The following is a 27561-nucleotide window of genomic DNA, read 5'->3' as shown; positions in this document are numbered from 1 at the left end:
ATTCCTCCCTTTCGTATTTCTGTGACTTCATTGTTGCACCAGCTGCCAGATCCTGTGGGGCTGTTTGATTTTTAGAGTAAACATCACCTGCTTTGGCATGCTGACCTCAGCAGCCCACATTACTCAGTACTGTGCTAGATCTGTTTGTTAAATGTCACAATAAACATATGCTGCAACCTACATTGCAGTGAAAAGCTGAAAAGCTACTTGGGTAAAGTGAAAAACTTTAGCAGCCTTTGGTCAGTATTACATTTTCCACTGTATGCAGCAGCAGCTAATGTTCCTCTTGGAGTCTCAGCAGAAATATTCAGCATCTACTGTCCACTTTAATAATGTGCAGAATTCTGAAATATTTAGATTAAGAAAGAGTAATTAAACATGATTGAATTGAATATAAGCTGTATTCATTAATAGGCATTAGCTGACTTTTAGGTTAGAAAGATCCTGACCAACTAAAGCTCTATAGTCAACTATAACACCAGACTTCTCTGCAACATTACTGCCAGAATGAGCTCACTGTTGTGTGCTGCCATCTATTGAGCAAAGAATGAAAACTATGAAGTGGACGATGGATTAAAAAATACCCTTTTTTTCAATCAATTTATTTGTAAAAATGAACAAATTGTCAATATAACTTATTTTCTTGTAATATGCACTTAAGTCAAAGTTAAGTGCATATTCTGCTCAGTGAGACTTTAGTCAGTGTTGAGGCATAAACAGACACCCTGGAGCACCCAGTGGGAGATGTGCTCAGTGGTTAACAGATCTGCCTCAAACACCAATCCCACACCCATTGCATTCCTCCGCAAGGACGTGGTGTACACTGGTGTCCGCAGGGTATTCTGTGGTACAAAACACACAAAAATACATATGGCAGTTAGAAACATAAAAATAGTGAGGTATATTTATCTGCAGTTTAGTATGGAGGCCTGTATTGCCTGCGGTTCACACCTGTAACCTGAGGCGGCGTGTCTCTATGGGGATGACTCTGAGAATGGGAAGTTCAACAACCAGAGTTTTAGGTTTACTTTTCACCAGGCAGCCCTTCTCTGTGTCCCAGTCTGCTCCCTCCAGATACAGGCCCGACACAAAGCAGCCTTCAGGAAACAAAGTAACCCCCATTGTTCATCAGCATTCATAACTTGACAATGGTGATACTTGAAATAGTGTCATATCATTACCCTGTCCTGGTCTGTCACTGATTTCATCCTCACTGTGGTACTGGGTCACCTGTGTGTACAGTGTGGAAAGATCCAGAGGCCATACATTTTTCCTGCATGCGGCTTGGACCAGGGCTGTCAGGTAGGACTCTGGAATATGGAGTCCTGATAACCACATAACCTTTGGCTCTCCTTCATCCACCTAGTGGCCACAAGATAGATACACAACAGATGATACACACACTCAGATATAAAAAATATAAGAGGGTATACGTGAAAGTGTGGGTCTTTCCTTACCCAATAGCTATACTGTTCATAACGCCTCTTGAAATGACTCATCCAGTTGCCGAGGGACTTAAGAGTGTCAGGTGCCAACTTCTTCCAAATGGCAGGGATGTGACCATTAAAAAGGGCCCGAGCAACCTCATCCAACTCACTGCTCATGCCCACCTCACCAGCCAAGGCCTATGGACACAAGAAAATCAGATCAGATCTAAACCTCTGTGAGGTGGAAACACACAGCAGCTGTCTTTCATACCATCCTCTGCCCCTCCCTCTCACCCTCTGCAGCTCAACCAGAGATCGCTGCATGCGGACCACCAGTTTGTTGAAACGCTCCAGCTCTTGAAGCAGCACCACCGAGGTTGGGGATATGTCCGTGCCGAGTTTTTTACGGATCACGTCCAGGTCAAATAACTTGGGCAGCTTGTTCTGAATGTCCTGGGCCACTTGATTGATGTACTCATCTCTACTGATGCTTCCACCAGATTCACCTGAGGAACGACAGAGTGTGTAAAGGCCGTAAGAGTGATAGCACTTGAGTGACCGCACTTGAGAACATCTCTTAACAATTTGGAGCAACTTCTTCTTCAAAAAACAGTAATGGATGAGGACAAGCAAATGTAGAATTTCAATCAAGAGAGATGGAAGATGAGAGATGGTACATCATACCCGTCTGAGGCTGCAGGTCTATTAGATGAGTCCACATGTCTTTAGCTGCCTGTGTGTAGTATCCTATATCTGCATTGGAATGAAGACCCATTACTTCTGGGGTGTTTGCCAGTGGCAGGGTCTCAATCTCATCTGTAACAGATAGCAGGGTAAAGCTGTGAGTGAAGACAGAAAAATAAACTTTTTCTTAAAGTGAGAGAATGCAGAGTAATAAAAAAAACTGACCAACATATGTTGTCTTGGGTCCATTTGGAGGGATCTTGTAATCTACATCCTTGTTAGTGAAGAAGTGGAAGTGGCGAAAGGTGTAAAAGAGAAAGTCTCCAAAGTACTCATCCATGTAGACAGTTAGGATCCTACGGTCAAAGCTATCTATGGCTCGTCCACCATACATCACCTATAAAACATTATAAGGAAACTAAACTTACAGCACATAGCATGACTGTAGTGGAGAAAAACATACTGTATATATGCCATTTGTTAAAACACATAAAATTGAACCTAACCTCCCCAACAAGGTATTTAAGACTTCCCCAGGGAATATTGCTGTCTCCTTGGTTGTGAGCTTTGGTCAGGTAGGTGTTCAGGATCTCCATACTCACCTTTTGAGCACAATTGCATTGTTTACAGCATTGAAATATATGACACAAGAAATCATTAATTTCCAATATGGTGTAAATGGCTCTTTGTGTCACTTACAAAGAAGTCAGACTCGTTGAAGTCATATGGGACATTCCAACCAATTTTGCCATACTTGCGTCTCTCCTGCACCACAGCATGGAAGAAGACCAGCACATACACCAGGCTACGGAAGACCGGGTGTGGGCATGTAGTCAAGGTCTCATGGGAGATTTTAGAGTATGTGGCTCTCATGTTCAGCTTGAGGCCATTGGGAGGCTCCGTCACTACCTGCACACAGTATTAAAGTGCATGTGAACACACTGTTGTAATTGTAGTGTCCCTGCAAAATATTCATGGTCAAAACATCAGTCTGAACAAGTTATTTGGTCTCATATTCAGCTTTCAAGGCTTATTTTTCCAGTGCATTCTCACTTGTTTGAAGATTTTCTACAAATGAATGTCAATATCTTTAAATCAGGGAAAGGGATGATTTGTTTTGGAAACAAGTGAAATTATGGTGAAATTGTTTGCATTTTTTGCTTTTTTTTCAGCAAATAATGTGAAATAATTTTTTTGTAGTATTGATAAAAATTTAGGTAACTATTTCAAAATATGTGACTACACTCATTACATATAGAAATCCTATACTACTGTGTGAAAATGTGCTAGCTTTATTGGATATACAGCATACAGTGTAATTTTACCCACACATTGATAAAAATCTCCAAATACATCATATATTGAATGTGATCTATAGATTTTCAAAAAACACATATTGTATTTTTCACCTTTAAAGACTTTTGCAGTATGCCAATGGGGAAGTCTTTAATGGGGTTGGTAGTGATCCACAAGCGAAAGCTGGGGTGGGGCTTGGTCACCCTCTCTAAGGACTTCTCCAACTCCTTTAGCCACTTTACCAGCAGGTGGCAGTTCTGTAGCATCAACCACTGACCACGGGACACTGCCTTCTCCAGCAACTGCAGTGCGACCTTCATCACAGATACAGGAGACAATTACTTTCAGCTTCTTTACTTTTTATCATTACTTTGTGTGAATACTTAGCATTCCCTCTCCCTGTGTCACTTGACCACACTAAAAGTCTTTGGTACCTTCTCTTGGCCTTGGCCCATAGCAAGGAACTTGAACTTGTTGCCTCCAAAGCCTGACCTCTCTGCTAGTTTCATGAGGTCACTGGCTGGGTCAGAGCCAGGGCTCAGGATGAAGATAATGGGGGAGTTAGGTGTGCTCTGCTCATAAATTGCATCAAAGCTGATCACAGGAGGCTGCACATATCTGAGCGGAAACACGAGAAAACAATATGTATACACTTAAGGCTTGATCGCACACTGTTAAAATGATATATTCTATCAACTTAATCAAGTAATTGTTTAGTCTTCTTCAAGAACACCTTTGTGGATAGTGACAGATGTACAATATATTTGAATGTATAACTGAAATAGAAACAGTCTCACTTCTCGCCCATAGTGACAGTGACGTAGTCAGTGACGGCTCTGTAGACTCTATCAACACGGAAGCAGCGCAGCAGCAGGAGCTTCTGGAAGTCTGATAGGTTCTCCGCATATTTCATGGGGAATGAAACCTGTTCTGGTCCATCTAAGTCATACCACTGGGGAGAAAAAGAGTTAAACTCTCAGTCAATTAAGTAAAAGATCTACAGTGATACCTATCACTGTGGTCACTTACAGACTTCCAGTCAGTGGCATTTTTCTCCACGTCATCAGGCAGAGAGCCAAACTGCTCAGGAAAGAGCTCTGCGAGTTTCACCATGTCCTCCCAGCCCTGGTCTGGGAGCCAGTCACAAGGCTTCTTGCGATTGCTCTTTTCCAGAGACAGATTACCTTTACACATAGAGGGAATAACAAGACAATTTGCTTTGAAATATGTGTGCATGCATATTATGTGTGTGTTTGTGATCACTGTGATCTACTTTAATATTTCAGAGGATGTTTAATTATCTCTTGACATCTCACCCTTGATAAAGAACTCCAACTCCTCCTGAGGTACTCCCCCTTCTGCCTGCTCAATCTTGATGGTCAAGTTAAAGGAAAACAGCAGCTTGTGTCTCTCAAACAGACCTAAGGATTTACATAGTTAGTTAAGGTAATACAATCTACAAAGTAAGCATAAATGCTGCACTCTATCTTGAGAAATTGATAATTTTCAATGACTTCAATTGCTTTACCTGTGCAGCCATAATTATAAACATTGTATGTCAGGGTGTTCATGATGTTCTTCAGTCTTTTCAGCAGCACAGAGTCTGGCAGAGATTTTCGCAGTGAAAAGTCAAACACCTCCAGGTAGGAAGCTAGAGAGTACTGGTACATGCTGTTTACCAGAGCCATTTCTGTCAGTACGAAGAACAGAATAGCACCACGCTTGGCAGCAGGTCGGTAGCCATCTCTGAGTTTATCAATGTCCTCTGATGTCTTCACAGCCAACTTTAGTTTCTCAAATACCTGATGATCACATAATTAAACAAAACATGAAATAATTAACGATAATTTAATAATTAATTAACAAAAAATCATCAATGACTTCACTGAAATTGCTATTCTTTGATGAGTTCACTGACGCTTGCTGTAGCCAAACTAACCTCACTGGCTTTTGACTTTGTTATCTCCAATGTGTGGACCAGCTCTGTGTTATCCAACATGTTGCCTGACGATGTGGCCAGCTCTCTGAGCAGGGAGTCTCCGAGGTTTTTCAGCAGCTTCTTATTGTCACTTGTCTCTTGGATCAAATTCTCACGCTGCTCCTCCAGCTCCTTCTTCTCAAAGCCCATGATAACACTGAGCAGCTGGTCCTCCAGACCCTTAAGGGTCACTACACGTAACGTAGATAAATAGACAGACACAGGTGGATAAAAACATTTAGTATGTGTTGTTTGAATGTCAGTTCAAATGTGGTTACCAAGCCAAAGGATCTTACCAGTATAGTTTATGACCATGGCTTTTCCAAACACAGATGGGGAAAATTTGGGGTTTGCCAGTTTGGTGTTGAGGTAAAGTTTAAAGTTGGGATCATAGTCCACCTCTTTGTCACCCAGCATGATGACCTGCCTTCCCTCTGCTCCTTTCACGTTCTTCTCCAGGACATTGTCGATCACAGGGTCAATGTACTCATCCACGTCTTGGAAAAGGAATGGGAAGCCATATTTGATGGCCATTTCTAGCTGCTTAAGGAAGTCTGGATCATTGAAAGATGAGATCTGTGGACAAAAGGAGGATCATACTGTCAAGATCATCAAGGCTCTTGCTGAGGTGCTGATTCTGGGGTGGTCAGCAGTGTTGAGCTGTCCAAAGCAGTCATTCTGGGAGTTGTGAGAGGTAATAACCATACATACATAATAATGTATGAGCATGAAACTTGTACCTTGAGGTTATTGGTTTCCTCCTTCTTTTTAATCCAGTTGAGTGCTTGCTGTTGAGGATCAATACACATGGGGAAACGGCTGCCTCTGGTTGTGAGGATTCCATTCTGCACTGACAGCTCGTCTGGAGGCAAGCCCTCTGAGCCCCACCTGTAACACAAGGTTTATTTGACACATTACGATTTTCCCAATGTTCAGTATTGACTACAGCAAAAATACAAAGACAAATCCATGTATTAGCAATGAGCACATGCTCAAGTTGAACATGTCACCAAATACCCATCATTTATTAGGACTGACAGTATAATGTTTCAAGTTTCAAAATCTGTCGTGAGCACACACTCGTTCTCACCTGCTGATTTCAACCTCATCTGTTAGCAAGCTCTCCACTGTGAAAGGTTGGCTCAAGGGAATGCCTCTCCCCTGCACATCCTTAATCCATACTTGGTACACCATTTCACTCCTGAAGTCCCAGCTGAAGGCTCCCTCGTAACTCAGGAAGGCAGCAGAGATTAGACAGTCACCCAGGAGACGCACACGTCGCTGCTTCAACTCCTCCAAATCTTGTGTCCACCTGAATGTGGGGATAATACAAAAGATGGAGTGGTAAAGAGAGATAGGTGGAGAAAGAAACAGAAGAAAAGGAGAATACAAAGAAATAAATAAGCAACTCATAGAAGTGCTGGTTAGGCGAAGAGCTGCAAGTGATGTGTCGCCACCTCACCGCTCATTCTCAGAGCTCAGGCCAGAGATGAGTTTGTCAGCAGCTATCAGCCTCCTCTCCATGAGTTCAGCCTCCTCCTGTAGCAGCTGTTTCTCCCCAATAGCAGCTTGGTACTTCTCTCCAAGAGCATGCAACTCTCTCTGGATATTGCTAAGCTCACTCCGAATGCGCTCCAGCTCCCGCTTACTCTGAAAGAAGTTCTTCTCTAGGCGTGCCACCTGAAAAAAATATTGGAAATGCAGCTCTTCTTTATTCCCTCTCATACAGCTCAATATAATAACACTTACAAATTTTATATTACCTTCTCCCTCTTGGGTTTTATCTCCCTGGAAACTTCACAGTAACCCATGATAGCCTCAACAAACTTGAGCATTCCTGAGCCAGCTTTACTGATGGCTTGCATCTCCTCAAAGCTTGTCTGAAGGTTCTTTAGGAAGCCTAGCCAAGGGAAATCACACAGAAATCAGCTGTGGCAAACTTCGCAAATGCAAATGTTACCATCATATAAATGGGCATTCTTATTAGCAATTTTGCAAGCCAACTTACCTTTGACAGTCCTGACTTGGTTGTTATTTATGGAATCACAATCCATCTCCATCAGCGAGCGCAGGAAGTTAGGATCTGACATCATCCCCTTTGCTGACTGCCAGCTGATCTCCTTGTAGCCGCGCATCACCAGGATGCACTCGCAAACCACCTGCACCTGCTTGGGTGGCTTGGCAAAGGATCTATCCAATGGACCAGCAGGAAAAGGCACATATAGGGAGAGCCAGATTGACAAATAGCATCCTCCATTTTCAATTCTATTCAAAGTTGTTGTTCTAAGAAGTAATTGGGCCAGGCCCATTGTTTATTTATTCATTCATTCTAATGAATTTGGTCATCATTGTTAGCTTTTTCAACAACTTATGATGCTCTGAGTCAGAGGGAGACATTACCGGATCTCTGTGACATCAGATTTTTCCAGGTCTTGCAGGGCGGTGCGAGCTGCCTCTAACGCTGGCAGAGCCTCAGCCAGGGAACTCTCAGCTTCTTTTTTTTCAACGGCTATCACTTTGTTCTGCTCTTCAATCTCTTTGGCTTTGTCTTCTGCCAGAGTCTTTTTCTCCTCAGCTAGAAGGAAAAGGTATTCATGTGTTAAGCTACAGAAGCCAACAGTTGTGATTTCTGTCAGCCCTGACAATGCTAAGCCAAGAGACGCAGGCGTTCACTGACCCACAGTGGTGTTTGTGGCGATCTCGTCCAGCAGGGCCTCACAGGCTGTGGACTTTTCTGCGAGGACCACCTTCTGCTCTGCCAGTTTGACATTCAGCTCAGCCAGCTGCTCACTGGCCTCCTTCAGCTTATCCAAACCCCCCTCTAGACGCTTGCACTGAGCTGGAACAGACAAACAAACAATACTCCCATGATACTAAACAAAAATCATTATCACACAAATATATTATTGCACAGCAGACAGTGACATCAGTCTCCAACAGAGGCATTTCATTTATCACATGTTCCATCCTCTCACCCAGGATAAATTGGTCCTTTTCCTCCAGGAGGTTGGAATAGGTGTTAATGAAGTCCAAGTAGTTCTTTGGAGTAACAAAGTTACAACGTCTGAGTTTCTGCTGGAACAGCTTGCTGTAGTCTCCCACAGAGCTATGAACCATGCAGACATGGTCTATCACAGCTGGAGCGTGTTCCTCAGGAATCATTGGACTTTCACCTGTAGAATTCAAAATGACTAACTTAAAAACAATACTTAATAAATTCACAAGGTTTAGGGGTAATATTCCAGTTGTAGCTCTCATCACAGGGTTGTTTAAAAGACAACTTTTCCATTGCAAATAAATTGAAAAAAGGTATAAATGTGTGTTATCACAAACCAAGGAAAGACTGAGCCACTGCCAGTAACGCCTGTGGGGGCCATGGCAGGAACCAGTCGATTACAGTGTTATTCATTAGCCCTGAGAAAAAATACACACAGTTAACACAATAAAACCAGAAATGTATTAAAAATCATGTTATTTTATGTTTTTATTTCACCTGGAAAGTTTCTGCAGCGTGTCCTCAGGGTATCTCCCACTGGAGACATGCCCAAAACAATGTGTAGATTGTTGGCACTTTTGTTGACAAAGTACTTCCACACACTCTCTTTAGAAGGACCTGCTCCCATACTGAGGGCCTCATCACGAAGCTGGTTGAGAACCATCTCCTTCTCATCATCGGGGAACAACGCAGGAACAATGCCTATCAAATGACAGCATGATCAGATTTAAAGGAAAGATAAATGCAGTGTGAGTCAGGAGGTTCGAGTCATCTAACCTGACGTAAGCATGTTGTTGATGAGTTCCAAGAAGCCTTCCTCAGCAACATGGGCGTCAGTGAAGAGAAACACCGTCTTCTTATTTTCAATGCCGAGCTTCAAATACAGCGTTTTCAGATCGTCACGGAGGTTTGACTCACTGTATCCTCTGCTTAGTGTTATCTCATACACCTGGGAAAAGAAGATTCCGTTACTACATACTGGTGATTTCTTTGCAGCTATTTTTTAAATTATGAGATTATGCAATGTTTTACAACCTAGAAAACCACTTTTAAAAGGCAAACCAGCTTGACTTCTTGAAACCTAAATTCCAATTTCAGTTTCTGCTGAAGTAGCTTTTAAAACACATTTTACTTATCAGAGTGCCATATTTAAGTATATTCTGAATGTGCTTGTACCAATGGTTCATTTCCACGTCACATTCACAGGTTTATGAAAACTCTATTTGTTCTGCCTTAAGTGTAAATGTAAGCCTAAAGAATCGTTTGCCCTTTTCACACCCATCACGGTTCTTGTGGTTTACAACCTCACAGCCAGCAGTGAAGGCAGCAAGTTTGGTGAGGGACTGCTTGCCGGAGCCCCCCACACCCACAAGCAGCGCGTGGCCACGATCAATGCGGATGATGCGGTGCACTCGGGTCAGATGTTCTAGTGCATCATCAAACAGTACAAGGTTCATCCTCGACTTGTTCTCATTGTACTCCTCTAGAATTTCCTGCAGAATAGAAACATACATCGGTCTTTCAATATCCTTTGAAGATAGAGTATGATGCCAACAACTGTTGCACTTGTATACTGTTGCATAGCAAAAAGACCACTAACTGAAGCCACCCACTATAATTAATAAACTGACAATACCTGAAACAGGGCTTTTGAAGCATCATAGTCCTGTATGTCCTCATAGACCCTTGGTTCAGTCTCACTGAGGGCTGTCCTGTAGTCTCCGAAAAGAATCGGGTCCCTCATGACAGCCTCCATGTCTGACTTGAAATGCTCATCAATCAGGTTCTTTATATGGCCTTGAACCTGGCAGTAAAAATCAAATAGGCTACATTTGAAAAGTGAATTACAACACTACAAAACTATTTAGTAAATTGTAGGTTACAGATAGATATTAAATTACAAATGTTACAAAATTGAATCTACATGATTTACAGCTATTATTCAAATTTACCAAGGCTTTATCATTTTCATCGATGAGTCTATCGTGGAATATTCTCAGACACTCATTTCTCCAAACCCGCACAAATTGGGTGACAGTCAAAAACCTGTTACAGAGAAATCAGGAATAGCAGAGATATTAAAAAAAACACAAACCTCTAACTGAAACCTGACATCTATTAATAGAGTGAATTTGCTAGATCAGACCTGTCAGGTTTGGTGAGGGTCAGTCCATTGTAGACTCTGGATAGGTCTCTCAGGTTGAAGATGTAGTGAAACTTCGAGGGAGTGGGTGGCAGATCTTTGATGATGTTGTTATACAGTTCCAGTGTGCAGAAGGTGACTTTATCACAAACCTTCCGTAATGCGTCCTCAAATGACTAAAAAATGTTTGATTAAGTTTATTAAATATGAGGAATGAGGATGATTGAGATTCTTATTTTCTGTATTAATTCATGCTACTCACTTGGGTGTGGCCTTTGATAATGGAAGCATAGATAAGGTGCAGGGAGTCCACTGCAGGGAAAGGGATGCTGAAGACACTGAAGAGAGAGACGAAGCGTGGATCCACCTCATTCCTCCCACCTCCTGCCTTCCCCATGGCAGCAATGAAGCCAAGGTCCTTAAGTATTTTGCAGTTAAGCTCTTTCCCTCTGTCATATATGCCTCCTCTGTCCAATAACAGCTTCAGAAGCGCAATAGGCTGCTGTGTGCCGTAACTATCCACCTGAACGAGCACACAATAAATTAAAAAATGTCACACATACAGCACAAGCACTGTGACCACAGTAAAGGACATCAGAGACTTGGTTGGGAGCTTGCTGTACTGTAGGTACCTTTGGCATGTTCATGTCATCCATGAAGACCAGCAGCCTCTTCCCCACAGGGGGGCCATAGGTCTCTTTGGTCCTCTTCTCCACATTGGCCTCCAGGTTCCTCTGGAGGTCCATTGAAGTCGTCCTGGATGAGAAGTTGATGATCAGAGTAATCTGGAAACAGAAGGGAAGACATTTTTAAAATTTGTGAAAACAACCGGAGTAACAAATTTACACATGCACGGTTAGACAGTTAACTCACCGATGTGTCTGCGTTGAGGTTCTTCAGGAAGTTATGAATGGTGGCAGTCTTGGAAGTTCCGGACTCTCCAACCAAAAGCACAGACCTCTTTATCTTTACCATCTGCTCCAGGATCCAGCTGGCTCTGGTAGTGTCCACAGTTGGGACTAGAGCAAAGATGGAAGGTGGTCACAAAGTGTAATTCCATATGTACGGTATGCAGGATACATTTTTTGTCCTCACTTATTAACTGACAGAATTGACCTTTACCTAGAATGTCAGCAAACTTCATGTCAGGGTTGTGGATGTATTTGGTGACCAGGGAACTCCAGGGAACCCACTTCGTCTGTGTTCCATCAAAATGGAAATCATAGAGTGTTGGCAAGTATCCTGTATGAATGCAGAAATTTTGTCATCAATAATACGATATGTAACATATTAAAATCTACAAGCACATACTATATTTATGTGGAGAATACAATTATCAAGACATTGGTTTGTTTGATTCATTGAAACTGTACCTAAAAGGATATATTGTAGATAATATATGCTAATCTCATACCTCATCATTTAATTTTTTTTTTTTACCTGGGATCTCACCAGGTCCAGCCAAAGATTTTTCATCATGCACTGTGGTTAAGCAGGAGAGCTTTTTAATGAACTCATCAAATTTGATCCTGCCTTCATCCAGCAATGTGGCCCCTAGTGAGCAGTACAGAGCTTCCAGGAAATAACACTCCAGGACTTCGGCACTGTAGCTGTCAGTGTCTAGAAGGGCATCCAGCATCAAGCATAGCTGAGTCACCTGAACACACCACCGACACAAGCAGAATGAATCCAAGTAGTCTAGATATGGGACAATTCTAATAGGCGTGCTGTAGTACATTTGAGACAAACCTACCATATTCAGATCTGTCTGAGGGACCACAGTCTTCAGTTTCTGGCCCTGTTTGCCATCAACAATACCATCCACGATCATGTCAATAGAACTGTGCACATATTTCTCAAATAGTTTGTTCAGCATTTCTTGTCCCTATACAAAAACATAAACAAAGTTGAAATATCAAATTATAAGTGAGTACAGTTATTACATGCTTTAGATGTTCTTTCTCAAACCTCAACAGGTTTGTTGTTCACCCATCTCTGCCAGTATGGAGTGTATCGCAGGTTTTTGGGGTCAACAAAGACCATCCCACAGCGGGAGACAGTGGCAGGGGAAGCATATTGCAGATCTCCAACCTGAAACACATGGCGGTGTTTCCTTACAATGAGCTCTGAAGGCAGATTTGCAGAAAAGTATTCAAGTGTAAGGAAATGTATACTGATGACAGCAGTCACTGAAATTCAGACAAACCTCAAACAGCAAGGCACAGTGATTCTGTAAACGGATCCGTTCTCCATTAGCCAGAGTGAGGAGCTTGTTGTCATCCATCACTGAGTTCATATTCTCAACCCACAGAGCATCCACATCCCCATCAAACAGGATGTACCTGTAAGTTAAAGTTCATGTCTTTATAGAGTATTTCTTAGACTTCTTTTGAAAAGTCTGTGTTTCTTGTAAAATTTAAAGATGTTGGTAGTGGGGATCATTGTAACTCTGAGACTTGTTTTTTTTTATTTTTTACCTCCGCTCTTTTTTGTCAGTAGGCTTGTTGATATCACGGAAGATGTTGGATAAGATCCCATCAGTCCAGTCTCGAGTGTCAGGGTCCAGGACACCGTAGAGTTCAATGACACTCATGGCTTTGGGGTTCAGGGGATACATCTTGGTATGCAATCCCAATCTGATGATGACATAATTAATAGCAACTATACATATCAGGGCAGTGGTGTGATGTTACATGATCTTAACTGAAACTGACTTGGTCTGAGCTTGACATAATGTGCTGATCACGACTGATTTCCCTCCACCTGTTGGGCCAACCACCATAGTAGTGTGTCTGGTCATCATCGTCTCATACATCTGCACCACTTTATCCACCTGAAACCACAGACAGCATAGGGTATGTCAGCATTTACATATTGAAACTATTTGCCACTGAAACTCAAAAGTCTTAAAGTTGCATACAGTAAGAAAGTCTATATCATATAGAAATGATTCTAAGATCCAGATGAGACACCTGGTTAGACAGTAGGACATATTTGTTCTGTTCCAAGTTCTGTTCCACAGCATCGTTGAAGTTGGGATAGCGAACGCGAGGACAGTCCAGTCCAGGGAAAAGATCTGAGATCAACCCAAGGAACAGTGGCACGTCCTCAAACACAAACTTTGGCAGGTTCATGTCCCTGAGGGCTCGCATCAACACCACATCCTGTAGAGAGGAAAGACAGAAACACCGGGCAATGAGTGACAAAAACCACAAACAATTACAAAATGTTATAGTCAATATTCGATTCAATTGCTGTGAAAACCAAAGGTGCTGCTAATCATAAAAACATCCTAATCCCACTTGTACAGTATGACTGACATATATTACAAAGATGTTTTTTATTTTTCACATTTTTTTAGATGTAATTTTCTTTTTTTTCAACTAATCAGACATCATTACTTGTGACAAAGCACTTTCACAGATGTGCTCAGTAAACCTTTTGAGGAATCACAAACAAGCCCTCAGTTCCATACTAGATGTAAGCAAATAGAGATGATTTTTCTTTTCACTAAATATAAATGAAAAATGTTCCATGGTTTCTACCTCATTGAGGTCTGGTGAGCCTCTCTTCAGCTCTCCTGCCATCACTAGGACAGACTTCAGGGCTCGCAGGCCAAAGTCATAATGAGACTGCTTGGACAGCTGTTCACGGGCCAACTTATACAATACTGTCATCTTCTTTGCAAGCACCTGAATATAACAAGAGCAAAGAGATAAAATCCTCAATAAGTAATTGACATGTTTAAGAAGACGGTAAGCAGTTTGCAGTTTAAGTTACAGATTTTCCCATGTTTATATTAAAATTGGTCTTTCCACACTTAAAAATATCTGAAAAATTTGAAAGTAATTTATTATAAATTATCCTTGAATTTCCAACTCACCTAAAATGTAACAATGTAATGTGTGTTTGTGTTTCTCACCTTGGCCATTAGGAAGCCCTCAGAGAAGAGCATGATCTCACAAATCTGCTGCAAATCCGGCACAATGACCACCACAGGCCTAAAGAGGGCTTTGACTGATTCAGGCAGCTCTGTGCGCCCAGCGTAACCTGGGTTCATGGTGATGAAAATCCCCATGCGGTCATCCAGGCTGATCTCCTGGCCCTCAAACTGATGTGTATAATGAGAAAGTGGTGGTTAAAAACAACTATTTTGAAGCAAGGTTCAAGTTAAATTATCTTGAGTGAAATAACCCTAAATCTTAATTTTTTTGCAAAAACTGGAATGACTTTGATGCATTCATTCCTGGATGTGCATAACTACAACAAACTTACCTGAAACATTTTGAGGTGCAGAATGAGAGCATTACGGATGGTCTGGATTTGGGAGGAGATGACTGACAGCACTGAGGCATCAATGCGATTGAACTCATCAAAGCAGCCCCAGGCTCCACACTGGGCAAGGCCGGAGAGGATCTTCCCCACGGCCTGCACACAAAGAGCAAATGAGTTCAGGAAAAGACTAGTGACACATGAAAATTAAAAAGATAAATAAATAAAGTAAGAGTGGCCACTTTGTCCAGCAGACAACATAACAGCATAGAGTTTGCACACTCAACATACAATACAAATGATTAGGGCAACTTTCTTTCTGGTACAAGTGAGAACACTGGAAGCCAGGAAACAATTTGTTCACACTATGTTCATGCTGTATTTTTTCAGCACATGTACACAAAGTGCATAAACATACCACAAGAACACATGTCTGATGATTACTGACACCCTCTATTATTCAAGGGGTGTGGTTGCAATTTTTACATGTGACATATACAATGGAAATGAAAGTAATCAAGTTACCAAGAATGTAATTCTAAAAGCATTTGTTTTGTGAGGAAAGATATTTTATTCATCCTTTAGGACGAAAAAAAACGGCACTAAGATATTTTCCACTAGTTGTTGGTCCTGCAAGTGTAGGCTTCTCACCAGGTAGTCCATGCCCTCTCCACAGTTTGTAACCACACAGAGCAGGCCTAAAGCCTTGGCCAGATCTTTGGTAGACTCTGTCTTTCCTGTACCAGCTGGTCCAGCTGGAGCCCCACCCAGGTACATGGAGAGGGCCTGCATCACAAATACACATCCTCATACAGAGACAAGCTGTTGTCAAAACAAAGCTGAATTTACACGTGTCGACTGGGGTGTTGTTGACGTAAATTTGGAAAGTTTCACAGACCTGTGTGAGGGTGAGGTAAATCCGGTCTGTCAGTGGGGTTATGACCAATCGACCATTCAACCCCATGTATTCGTAGCCATAGGAGAAAGAGGCACTGCATTGACGCACAAATAGATCGTCATGTTCCCGGACCCAGTAGAATCTCAGTTGGCTTTCCCACTCAAACTCACGTGCGTCCATTATACTGTAATGAGCATTAAAAGAGTTACACTGTCATGTATATTGACATTTGGTTTTAGAACTGTGCTGAATGGAAATTTTTATCATAGTACAAAAAACAAGACTAAAACTTGTAAAGTTTACCTGTTCAGCACAAAGTTGTCTACAATGTCTCTTGCATGGACGTCGATGATAAGGACGGTGTTGATTTTTCGTCTGTCATTTTTCTTCATGGGTTGCATAATGCGTGTTACCAGCTCATCAATCTGCTGGTGCATTTTCTCAGCATACTTCTTCAGAGCGTACTTCTCTCCTTTTTCCACATTTTTAAAGACATCCTCTACCTCCCAGGTCCACCAGATTTGATTCGCAGCTAGCACCACCATGCCCTGGTACAGCAACATCCAATCCACCCTGAGGGAGACAAGAATGACAAACTCACCGTGGGTTCTATTTTCACACGCGGACACAGACAGAACTGCTCACACACATATCCACACACCTGCTTCTGTCTTCACAGTAGCGGAAGATTGCTTCCTTAGTGATGAGTCTATTGGTCCTCCTCATTTCCAGCAGTACTCCTGTCATCCATTCCTCCACTCTGCCTTCCACTTGAATGGGCTTCTTCAGCTCCATCACCTCACCCTCTGCAGACACCATAGCTCCAGCTACTGTCTCCCCATTGCTTTCCACATCAAACCGCAGAGATGCTATGTTGTCATACATCTTGTGGGACAGGGCAGAGAAATAAAGGGAAACGTTTTACACACTTAGACACAATGCCTTATGTCTTTTCTATTCCTCACTCTGCAGTAGTCCGATACCTTAATCATATGCTCCTGGACACAGGCAGGGTCACTACTCCCCAGTATGCTGAGCAGTTCATCATCAGAGATGAAAAAGAAGCGAGGAAAAGCGTTCCGCTTGGAGTCCAGGTAGTCATTGAGACTCTTCTGGCACCTCTCCAGACCATCACTAAGGGCCTGCAGGTCTGTCAGCCGGTTGGGAACCAGGCAACAGCGCTTAATGTTTGGGCCCTTCACTGTGTCACTCATTATCTACACAAAAATGAAGGAGATTATATTATTATAAAGGACTTTGCTTTCATCAGGCTAATATTATGACAACACTTACTTCTTTAAACTTTTTGTCAATGTTATCAAATTTCTTGGCTTCTTCTGGTAACTGCGAGGAAATGTCTCCACCAATGAATATGCTCTCCAGATACATCCATTTTCGTTGTACCTTCAACCATACCTGTGCAAGAAACCTTTTTTTCAGTAGGGATTTCATAAATTAGCTTGAGAGTGATGGGAGATTTGACAGCTCTGACTGACCTCTATGGTCTCACTGATATGGGACAGGTCTTTCTCCCATTGTTGTATGGTGCCCAGGAAGGGGCCAACAAAACGGCTCCCTGCCATGCTCTGTAAGTTCATGGCATCATTGTCCACATTCAGCAGGATCTCATCCACTGCACCCAAGATAGAAGAGCGCTGCTGCATGCCTTTAAAATAGGGCTGCACAATGAACTTCATGCTTTCCCAGGTCTCCACCACCTCCCTCACTCCCTGGAAGCACACAAACAAAGACACACACATACTTTATATGGATAATATGTTTTCTTTCTATATAATATCTTAGTATTTATAATTTCACTGATAAATTCTAGGCAATTTATCAAGAGGGAAGCTCACCTTCTCAATGCTGAGCTCCTTTACAGCTGAAGTGACAATGTCACCTATGACGTTTGCATATTTGTGCAGCTCCATAGCAAACATGTTCTCCAGAGTGAAGGTGTCAGGGTTCATCTCAAAGCTAGTGCCAGTCCTTTCCATCAGTTCCTTCCAGTGTCTGTGGCCAGAAATATTAAAAGACATGTTTGTTTTTATTTTAGATTCTTTTAATTGTTTCAATTTATCTTGTCATTTTGATAATATTTATACTCTGGTCTATGTACATTTCATACAATTATTAATTGCCATTTAGTTTTTGGTGTCAAATCTGTTCCAGTCATGTTCTGGTGTCAATCTGCAGACTGACCTGTCTCTGAGGGACTCATTCTTCAGGTCCAGCAGAAGAGGCAGAGACTCTCTGAACTCCTTCATCCGTCCCTCTAGGAAGAAGGCCACAGGCAGTGCACGCACGTCTTTGGGCAGCTGCCTCAAGCTTTTGATAAAACCCTCAACACCATCCTGTAGCAACTGGATGTTTAAGTCCACCCACAAGGTCTGAGACCACTCTGTCTTTGCGGCCTGGAAGATAAAAAAACAATAACATGAAATACTTGAAAACCATGTTGATCAGAATTATGTTTCAGGTATCCCAACATACAGTTTTAATAGAATCTTGCTAAGTCGCTTTTCATTGTTATTATATACACATTTTTTATTGCTGACCTTCTGAGCTTTATAAACATCATAGATCTGTCTCAAGCCCTTCATATCTTTCTGCATGCTGATCATTTCCGGGTACATAGTGACTGGTAGGTCCAACAGCTTCTCAGCATTAGCTAGTTCCTGCCGTCCCGCCACTATCTTGGCAAGTTCTGCCTCATACGTTCCCATAATGGTCAGTCCTGCAAAGAACAAAAGAGAGACACTGATCCCTCCTCTACATTTCAAGAATTACCACCATACGTTATTTTTATGGATGCAACACTTAAAGACAGGGTTCTACTGCACAAGTACCTTTCTCCAAATCATCTCCCACAGCTCCAGGCCCATGCATGTTAAAGCTTTCAGCAAAGATGGACAATTCCTGTTTAAACTCTTCAGTCTTCTCCTTTGTAGTCTTTGTGTGTAGCGGAGAGAGAACAAGAAGAGTATGGTGGATGTAAATATCTAAATATCTAAAAAAAATGCACTTTTCATTTTCTGTTTTAACAGAGTATGTAAGAATTATATCTAACCTCAGTGAATGATTTCTTGACATCTGTCAGACTTCGATCCACTTGTCTGGATTCTGTAAACAGGTCACTCCACATCTGGCTAATATTTGCCACCAACTCCAGTTCATCCTCCTTAACCTACAGATAGAAAATCCAGCACAAGAAGTTCAATCAGGGAAACAATATCAACTTGTGCTTTCAAGAGACAATAATTTTACATTAAAAAAACTACTAACTAAATTGCAGTACCTGCACTTTGTAGACGGCCAGTGTTCTGTAGCTTTCTATGATATCAGTGAAGCTCAGCTCCACATTTACAGACATGTCCTTGATGTCTGAGATGGTTCCAAGGACACTTTTCAGGTCTTCAAAAGTGTCAGGGCTCTGTTTAAGCTTTGTAGAGAGTTCCTGTTTGATAAAATGATCATAAGGATGATAATCATGTATAAAAAAACAAAAACTATTTACAATAAAAACTTTATACTATATTAAAGTATGATCCATATTTTGTGAAGTAGCATGTTCAGTACCACAAGTTCATCTCTCAAGTTGAAGAGATCTTCTTTGGCTGACTTGTTGAGCAGGCCACCAAGCGAACTGATCCAGGACTCAGCAATCTCCTTCACTGTGAGAACCAGAGGCTCCAGATTTAGACGGATGATGTGTTCATTCTTAAAGAGAGGCTCCAGCATTACCTCTTGATTTATACCAGCAAGGACATGCAGCTTGTCATCATACAGGGCATAGGATGGTTTTCTTGCAGCAAACTTTTCATTGACAATGGCTTTGTTCCTTTCCCAAAGAGGCTGATAGTATTTCCAGTGCTTCAGGTACCGATCCACAGAGAAGAGCAGCTGCTGGATGTTCTGGGACACTGTCATGGCGCTTTCATTTATCTGAGGATGTTGGTACACGTCGCTGAAGAAGCTAAATATCACCACCTCTTCCTCACCACCCACATGCTGTGGAGGGCATTCAATGCAGGTCCCACGCATCCAACGCACAAATTGCTGAAACACAAACATATGGTCAGAATCAAGTCACACTTTGTCGTTAGATTACAAATTTTATATATATATATATATATATATATATACACAAAAATATATATATTTTTTTTTTTATTAGGGAGGTCATTCACAGTCCAGGTTTGTAAGACATTTGAGTACATAAATCTCATTTACATAAATACATATCAATATAGAAATAACTAGACAAAACAAACAAACAAAAAAGCAAAAAACAAAAATATACTGCATTAACCTTGTTAAAATAAAACTTGTCTTCCTTCTGTAACTCTCCCTTTCATTTTACTTTAAGTAACTAACTATGAACATTTGTACAAACAATGTCACACACACTCATAAATCCATGGAAATCCTCTCCTTATATCACAGTCTCTGCAGTAGTCCATTGGAGATGGCAAATTCCATTAAATCGGGTCAGGTCTCCATGAGCTCATGTACTTAATCCATTTTAACCATATTCCCCTAAATTTTTCTGTTTGCATTTTTATAGAAAATGTTATTCTTTCCATTATGTAAATTTCATAAATAATTTTTAACCAGTCGTCTAGTGATGGAGCATCTGGTTGCAACCACTTCCGAGTCAAGGCTTTTTTCCCTCCAATAAGTAATATTCTCATCAGGTATTTATCTGCCTTTGTCTGGGTATTCTGTATTACAGTACCCATATACATTGTCAGAGCTTCAAATGGAAAAATTATTTGAAATACTGTCTCCAAGCATTTATGAATTTCCCGCCAGTAGTATGTGATTTTCGGGCAGTCCCAAAATAAATGATAATGGTTGCCTACATTTTCTCCACAAAGCCTCCAGCAGTTCATTACAATACCTTGATACCTCTTCCACCCAAATTCCCTCCAACAGTGCGAATATATAGTTCTCCATTGTGATTTGCATATATTTCCCCACTCATCCTCGGATATTACCATTCCTCCCTCTCTTTCCCATTTATTTTTAACATGTTGAGTGTTTGCCTAGAAAGAGTCCTGGAGACTTTTGTATAATCTGGATATTATTTTATATCCACTCCCTAATTTGTAAATTGACATAAAGATATTAAGTATACCTTCATCTGCTTTTTCTACCCCCTCAGTCATAATTTCATTTACCCTGTGTCTCATTTGTAAATATCTAAAAAAAATCTTGATTTTCAAATCCATAATCTTTTTTAAGTGTCTCAATTTTTTTTTTCTTTTAAATTTGGCAACGTCAAACCCCCTTTCTCTTTTGCTAATTGCATTACTTCATATTTTATTCTTGGTTTCTTGCCAATCCAGAAATACCGAGACAAATTATATTTTAAAATATACTGTGATACATAAAACATGGAATGATGATCTTACCTTGGTGCTCTCTACACAGTTTCTGATACACTGCATGATCAGCCAATAGATCTCATTGCTGTGGGGCTGCAACACAATCTTAGGCGCAGACAGGAAGGCATCAATTTGGAAAAGAGGGGTGTTCCCCATAAGTGCCATGTTGAAGGCCTGAATGCTCCTAAATGTGAAAGTCAACAAGAAGGATTTTACAGTGACTGAGACAGATATCGCACTGCATTTCAGATTAGCAATAATTGTTACCACTCACAAACAAACTCAAACATTTTCAAAAGTATCCCGTATTTACCTCAGCACCATCTTTATTAGGGAGTCTAGCACCTTACGTTCCCAGTACAGATAATAATCAGCCATACAGCTGGCTCTGCCACTGCTTGTTTCCATGATCAAATTCTCCGTCTTAGTGATGTCGGGTCCAATGTCAGCGTACTTCCTACTCAACAAACTTACAGTCTTGGTCCGCTCTCGCTCAATATGTTCACAGAACTCCTTGAAACCTTAAAGAAAACAATGCAATTAAATCCATGAAAATAAGCATTGAATTCTTATATAATGATTATGATATTTAATAAAAAATATGCTTCTGTTAGTTCTACCTGGTAAGTCCTTAGACTTATCTGGGGCTGGACATTTCAGCAAGTTTGCCATCATCATGGACTGCAACTTGAAATCAATATCCCTCTCATTCTTCACAATCTGGCTGACAACTGACTCAAACTTAGAGACTGCCTGCATGCCTCGGTTAATGAAGTCAGTGATACCTAAATTCAAAAATATATCACACAAGTTCACTTTTACAGATAAAGTTCATCTAATCACACCATGAAAGCACATAAATGAATTTACAGCAACATTTCAGCCTGTGTATGCGCCATACCCAAGGAATTCCAGTTGAGTCTTTTGCATCCAGTATGCATCTCTTTTTTAACCGCTTTGATCTGCTCAGCCAGCATAATGATCTTTGCTTCACTCAGGCTGTCCACTACAGAGTGGTAGCAGTTGACAAGGTACTTCAGATCACCCACATACCTAAAAGTAATGTTGAGATTACCAGAGATTACACCAATCAGTGGTTTTGTGGTTTAGTGTACTCTGCATTCAGTTATTGGTGAGTATTATTACCTGATGAATTTTTCCTCCTGTAAAGCAACATTTCGAACCAGTTCAGGAACAGTGTAGCCCATTGACACAAGGTAGATTGTCTCAGACATGACTTCAAAGATCTCTGGAGCAAAGTTTACAATGTATCGCATACTCCTTAGCATGCTGCTTTCAGTTGCTGGGATAACCTTAAAATGAGAATAATCAAGACAAATTCATTTTGCACAATACTGAGTGGCAATTTTAATCAAGTAAATGAGCAAGAATATACATACCAGCTCTGCATGGACTTGGTTTTCACAGTTAATAGTCTCAAGCAGGGTTTTTTTCAATAGCAATGGCAAGTTGCGTTCTGTCTCAGCCAGCCAGAACTCATACTTCTTTGCCTCATAGTCTCTGATCTTCACTGCCATTTCTGTGTACTTTTGCTTGGCCTGAGCAGAATGCAGCAAGTCACATGAAGGCTTTCAACAACATATTTGTGGCTAACCAGCTTCATATCTACATTTACCTATACGGCTCTGCAACAGTGAAATAACTCACCGCTTTGCCCTGTTCACTCTCCAGCATCTCGGGAACTTTGAGGAAAGGAAGGATGGTGTGTTTGATGCGGTGGAAAAGGGATCGTACCCATCTGACAGCTCCTGACACAGGAGGCTCGTTCTTATTAAGCGGTGGTTTGTCTTTCTTTGCCTCAAAGATTTCATTCATGGTGTCCACCTACAACAAAGACAAAGAAGAAAGCTTTCTAAAAAAGTGCTTGTGGCAGAACATGCCCACTCCATTCAAAATCCTAAAGATGAACTGGTACAGCAGCACAACATGAAATATCGTTCTTCGTCTTATTTTGTTTAAACATTGTTGAGTGATGAGGCTACACGCAGGTTTTGCATTGATTAAAAAACTGAAGCTTGATGTATCAAAAGTATATTTAATAAATGTTATAGTTAATTACAAAGTGTTTGTTACAATGCAGTATAACATTGGAAGTAAATTAGATTTGTGTGCTTGCTTACAATGTAATTTACATTGACTGTTGCCAAACCTGGACTGGCTGTTCCTCAACTGAAGCTTGTTATTGATCTGATATTATCATAAAATTTTAAATTAATTAAATTTTAACCACAAAGTCAAATATCAACCAGCTCTTTCTCTAGATTTCAGAGTACCTCTTTGCAATACTGAGCCAGGATGTCATTAAACTTTCTCATCAAATGACTGTTGATGGCCTCTCTTGAGCGGATGTGTTTGAATTTCAGGAGCATGTCAAAGGCAGCAGCTGAAGAGCGCAGCGTCTTGAAGGACTGGTCAATGAAGTTGATGGCTTCTCCATCAATAGCCTGACCAGACATATATGTATATAAAAGGTTGATCAGCTTCGTACAGTAACTGAGGTACAGCACATAGACAATTAAGCAATGTTATTGGTGCAAATTAACAACTCTGCTGCTTTATTACATTGTTTTGTTTCACATTTTAACATTTTCTGCTTTCCAGAATGTCCTACACTCACCTGAACTGTAGTGTTGAAGTCTTGCATGATCATTTTCCAGCTGCTCATCGTACAGATGTTAAAAGGATTAAAACTGACCTCCTCAAAAGGCAAGACCAGGCTGTCCACTCTGCACAGCACTTCATCAATACGTTTTGGGTCTCCAGTCACACCTTTTAGCTCTGGGCCAAAGATATTATAAAACTCCTCCAAAACCTGAACAACACAAATCCAGCATAATTCTTTCAAAAAACCAAGTTGCTTTTTATACATCAACATATTAAGTTATTAAGTGAGAACATATGTGACGTGTATGTACACCGACCTGCAAAACATTGTACAAGTCCTGGCAGACGGAAGCCATGTAATCAGTCCTCTCAAACAGCCTCTTACGGTCAAATTCCCAGCGCGGACCCCTGCCCAATTTTTCAATGTCAGCACGCATCTCAAAATAGGATGACTTCCACTGGTCCAGAACCTGCTTAGCATCCTGCACCTTGGATATGGCCACGTCCCTCTTTTCTCTGTCCGAGACACAGCACAGTACATTGTATTCTGACTGACATACTGACATTATAAGTCGGAACTAAATTTAAACTTCATCAAGCTCTGAGGCTCTGAAGTCAAATTCAAATTAGATGAAAACTGAAATCCACATACTTGAACAACACGTGGACATCTATTACTTGAGCCACTCGTTCACACAGCTGCCAGGCAATACGCTCCATTAGAGGCACCATACGCTCATTCGTGTTGTAGTGACAAGAGATAATCCACACAATTTGCAGGCTGTACAGCAGAGGAGGGATAGTCTCCAGGATCACGCCAAAATTTGCTCCTGAAGCCAGATTCTACAACAGAAAATGATAACTTTGATAGATTCTGTAGTCATTATTTTGATTGACAACATATTCTTGGCAAGTGTGTTTATTCAACTACTAGCTTTTGCTCTCTTTAAGCCAGAAAGTTAAATTTGAACATTGTTAATAAAGAACAAGTCTGTAAAGGATAATCAGCAATATTGCATCTATACATGCAGCTCACATTGAAGTGTCTTTCTAGTGTGCTGAGGAAGAGTAAATTATCGTCCGATTCCACACGGTATTTAGTAAGTTCAGCAACTGTGCCTTCCAGGGTCTGAACAATGCCTGCATCTGCCTTGGTCATGAGCTCAAAGATCTTCTTTACCACCGGCTGTTTAAGCTGCTCACTCAGAGGACTCAGGACGGATGTACGCTCCTGCCAGAAAACTATCTCGGCCAAAGGTCCAGGTGCCTGGAAAGTGAATGTTTCAAACTGGATTATGTGTGTTTTATGTTTTCTTCTACCTAATAATTCCTTTTTGAGCTGACAGCGATTGAGTTCCTTGGTAATATGTCAAACATTTCAGCAGCTACATGTGAAGGCCCTGGACAGAATAAAAGGAGGAATACACACCTGTGGCTTCTTGTTTAGCTGCTCCTCAATAACACTGGTAATCTGAGTCTGCCAGTTCATCACACACTGCTCCAACTTCTCTACCATCTCTGGATTAGAAAGCAGAACATCTACCTCTGGCTCCAGGTCTAGCTCAGGGATATGCAGCGTCATTTGATCTACAATGAAGCAAATGATCTTTAGATCATACTGTTTATTATATATATAGATCATATAGTTAATTTTAGTTTCAATTAAGCATGAATTGTATATCTAAGGCTCATCTTTTAGCTATTGACCAAATTCCACTCCATTACCACCACCACCCTACCACCCCCTGCATAGAAAAAAGTGTTTTTTTCCTTGTTTTTTTAAAGAAGTGTATCAGTTTTCACCGATGTTCACATTAACTTCATGGTCTCATACATGAAACTTTTCATATTTTACAGTAAACTAGGTCCCCTAATTGGCAGGGACGGCTCAGAATATCTTCAAAAAGTGAGGGGACAAATGGGGAGAGGTTGTTGATCATGCTGCATTTTTTTATATCCAAATATTGAGAAATTCCTGAAATGGAAATAATGAGCCCTTGGTATATCTAATAAAACAAACCTTGAATCTGAAGTTGTTGCAGAGTTGTGTTGACCAGTCCCAAAAACTTGATTGTGCGGTTGAGCAACTCATCACGAATCGTAAATTGCTCACTTGACTTGGCTGGACTCTCCTTATCACCCTCTCCATTGGTCTCCTCCTGAGGAGAAGCTGCTTCACTTTGATACCCTGCACCAGTTCTCCTCATCTGGTGGACAGTAATTGCTGGTATGTATATCTGACAAGAGACACAGTGAAAACATACATCCTGCATTTTTTTATTCAGAAAATCTGAAAATTTTGATATAGAAATTCTAACCAAAATCTTTTGGACTTTTGGCAGTTTTTCTGCTGTTGTTATATAACGTTTTTGTCTGATTGTTAACTGGTGTTTTTTTCATGTTACATACATGGGCAAGTCTTCTCTGCAGTGCAAGGAGGGGGTGTCCACTCTGAAGGCCAATCTCCATGAGCCTGGGCATCAGGTTATTGGCCTCATTCATGTCAAGTGGTTCAACAATGGTGTCTGCATAAAACACAAATAATAATCTCTTGGTTAATCATTTTTGTGTGTGTAATAGACGCTTGAATCTGCTTGGTTGTAATGATGAAGTGTCACCTCACCTTTTGTGTTCCTGAGAAAATAGAAGATCCGGGATTTTGTGAATCTCTCTGGGATATTGTTTACTGCTACATCAAGCTCAATGTGATAGACCACTTGAACCTCAACTCTCTGAAAACACACACTAGAATGTAAGTTATATATATTTTGTATTATCTCGCTCCTCTCCATCAGTAAGAAGGTAATAACACAAGAAATGCTTTCAAACACTGTCACAAGTTGCTATCAATTAACTTAAGACAAGTTTCATCTCACATGGCTCGTTGTTTGTTCATTTGTCTCGTCTGAGCCGGAGGTTATCTCTGCTCCACTTTGGGTCCAGGAGTTCTCAAGGTCTGAAGAGTCTCTGTCTTTTCCCCTTCCTGAAGTTATTAAAGGTTGAAAGCTAGTTAGGTCATGGTAACGTTACAGTCACATCTTATCCACATGTGAATGTAAGTGTAGCCACCACTGAAATTCAAAATACAGTACTTATTTTCCTATTTAAGTGGACCAGAGCTGGCTCCAAACTAGTTGTGATGTCACAAATCATGCTGATAGGCCCACCCCTTAAAATTGGATTTTCAGTGAGCACAGAGGAACTTTCCACTTTCAGCAGACGAATGTGAAAACAGCCTTCAAGTGTCAAACTCTGCACACACATCATTCTGGACAGAGAAGCTCAAACATCCAACTGAAGGAACAAGAACAAAAGCATATTTTTGAGTGGAGGGCGACTTTAAACCTGCTCTCACATTAGCCAACTTACCAACAGGAATTTCAACTTCAACCTCCTCCTCTCTAATACTTTTGAAAAAGAGAAGACATGATGTCGAGTCTTCCTCGGAGACAACGTTCAAATAACGGATAATTTTCTCTTCTTCTTCTCCATCTCCCCGACTGAGCAGTTCGTCGAAACAGTCAAATTGTAAATTGAAACCGGCGCAAACTCGCTGTTTGATCCATTCCACTCGTAAATCGTCGTGGACCATACTCGTTAATTATAATTAGTTAACGTAAGAACAGAGAAATAAAACATTTCTTTCAGGTTAACCTGTCGCAATTTGAAGCTAGTTTTAATAACTAGGGTTGTAGCTTAGCAGTTTCACGTTGCCATGCCAACCATAAACGGCTCGAGAGTGTGGGTAATTCATTCCCAGAGTACAGGCTGGAAGGCAGTTCCATGATGTTGAATGGATAATTTAGTCCCAGAGTAAAGACTGGAAGGCAGCTGGCTGACCACTCTACACTTG

At 41.0% G+C, this 27561-nt stretch overlaps 1 protein-coding gene across 3 annotated transcripts; it reads right to left on the bottom strand.

Annotated features, from left to right (window-relative positions):
• Window positions 1–573: 573 nt before the first annotated feature.
• Window positions 574–27561, bottom strand: dnah10 (dynein axonemal heavy chain 10). 3 transcript variants are annotated; one of them, XM_044377035.1, is made up of 78 exons: window positions 27078–27561; window positions 26585–26691; window positions 26332–26440; window positions 26118–26233; window positions 25729–25945; window positions 25138–25295; window positions 24745–24975; window positions 24361–24551; window positions 24026–24224; window positions 23722–23916; window positions 23378–23548; window positions 22752–22928; window positions 22484–22642; window positions 22230–22396; window positions 21985–22136; window positions 21704–21868; window positions 21397–21604; window positions 21111–21267; window positions 19273–19752; window positions 18992–19150; window positions 18764–18880; window positions 18543–18645; window positions 18252–18430; window positions 17896–18107; window positions 17550–17706; window positions 17190–17423; window positions 16987–17109; window positions 16677–16910; window positions 16355–16578; window positions 15997–16266; window positions 15694–15877; window positions 15447–15581; window positions 14799–14951; window positions 14446–14634; window positions 14069–14215; window positions 13496–13687; window positions 13238–13356; window positions 13001–13159; window positions 12730–12865; window positions 12492–12614; window positions 12277–12408; window positions 11964–12180; window positions 11646–11765; window positions 11397–11542; window positions 11156–11308; window positions 10786–11046; window positions 10527–10699; window positions 10333–10426; window positions 10017–10184; window positions 9685–9873; window positions 9158–9329; window positions 8879–9082; window positions 8719–8799; window positions 8361–8558; window positions 8063–8224; window positions 7786–7960; window positions 7394–7575; window positions 7149–7285; window positions 6848–7065; window positions 6476–6697; window positions 6126–6273; window positions 5682–5961; window positions 5347–5576; window positions 4936–5209; window positions 4724–4828; window positions 4437–4591; window positions 4205–4359; window positions 3842–4025; window positions 3521–3721; window positions 2811–3020; window positions 2618–2713; window positions 2337–2508; window positions 2112–2243; window positions 1722–1933; window positions 1458–1625; window positions 1182–1362; window positions 952–1097; window positions 574–842 (listed from the first exon to the last, which is right to left on the bottom strand). In XM_044377035.1, the coding sequence occupies exons 1-78, from the start codon at window positions 27298–27300 to the stop codon at window positions 696–698; spliced, it is 13731 nt and encodes a 4576-aa protein (XP_044232970.1). In that variant the 5' UTR covers window positions 27301–27561; the 3' UTR covers window positions 574–695. The 3 variants fall into 3 exon arrangements, with proteins under 3 accessions (XP_044232970.1, XP_044232976.1, XP_044232982.1); XM_044377041.1 differs by having other exon boundaries at window positions 10527–10678; XM_044377047.1 differs by lacking the exon at window positions 3521–3721.

This window comes from Thunnus albacares, chromosome 2 (assembly GCF_914725855.1).
Source record: "Thunnus albacares chromosome 2, fThuAlb1.1, whole genome shotgun sequence".
NCBI lineage: Eukaryota > Metazoa > Chordata > Actinopteri > Scombriformes > Scombridae > Thunnus > Thunnus albacares.
Note: the sequence above shows the minus strand (reverse complement) of the source record. Positions and strands in the feature narration are given on the sequence as shown.

Coding starts and splice junctions, on each gene's coding strand:
- dnah10 (XM_044377035.1), bottom strand. CDS start 27,300: ATGGTCCACGACGATTTACGAGTGGAATGGATCAAACAGCGAGTTTGC. Junction 16,267..16,354: donor TACTGTGAAGACAGAAGCAG/GTGTGTGGATAT, acceptor TGTCTCCCTCAG/GGTGGATTGGATGTTGCTGT. Junction 4,592..4,723: donor GTTGGAGTTCTTTATCAAGG/GTGAGATGTCAA, acceptor CTATGTGTAAAG/GTAATCTGTCTCTGGAAAAG.